This window comes from Plasmodium inui, assembly GCF_000524495.1.
Source record: "Plasmodium inui San Antonio 1 unplaced genomic scaffold supercont1.26, whole genome shotgun sequence".
Taxonomy (NCBI): domain Eukaryota; phylum Apicomplexa; class Aconoidasida; order Haemosporida; family Plasmodiidae; genus Plasmodium; species Plasmodium inui.
Window position 1 is genome coordinate 7,980 of NW_008481860.1, and position 712 is coordinate 8,691.

The 712-nt window shown below is 36.2% G+C and overlaps 1 protein-coding gene across 1 annotated transcript in view; it reads right to left on the bottom strand.

Annotated features, from left to right (window-relative positions):
- Positions 1–712, bottom strand: part of C922_04594 (hypothetical protein) — a gene marked incomplete at both ends in the record, with an annotated part of 1,512 nt that extends 800 nt beyond the window's left edge. Inside the window, one exon of the mRNA XM_008820173.1 lies at positions 1–712. Coding sequence (XP_008818395.1) covers positions 1–712 — 712 coding nt within the window.

The window sequence follows — 712 nt, forward strand, 5'->3', positions numbered from 1 at the left end:
TGGGATCATTATCACGTTGGAGATCCTTGTCTTTTCTGGGGCCGTTATCACGTTGGAGATGCTTGTCTTTTCTGGGATCATTATCACGTTGGAGAGGCTTATTTTTTCTGGCATCTTTATCACGTTGGAGATCCTTGTTTCTTCTGGGATCATTATCACTCCGCCTGTTTCTGTTACATTCATCAATATTACGGTCATTGTCGCCATCACATAGCGTAGCACAATCCTTAACGTCTTCCCAAGTTGCCTTCGATGCATTTATTTCTTCTTCTAAACATAATTCATCATTAATTATATTAAGATATTGTATTACGTCAAGCACTAAATCATCAAATTCGTTAATATTAAGTCTTAAGTTGTTCCACCCATCGGACAATCCGTGTCCTTGTAAATCTAAGGAATACACAGAACACCCCATATTATTAAAATGCTCTATCCAGCTATTTTTGTACACGTAAAAATTGTTTTCATCTTTTAATATAACTTTGGAGTTATCCACGATTTCAACATTGTGCCTCAGAAAGTTTAATCTTGCATGTGAACCAAGACCATGAATCATTACTATAATACCTATAGCATTCCGAACCAACCATCCATACGTTGCCAATAATAAACCATCCTTATTAAAAAAAGAACCAAGTGTTGGTTTCCCGTCTATTCTAGTAGTAGTTGGGGTTATGATCTCTTCGTCATAGTAAATATTTCCATCCAT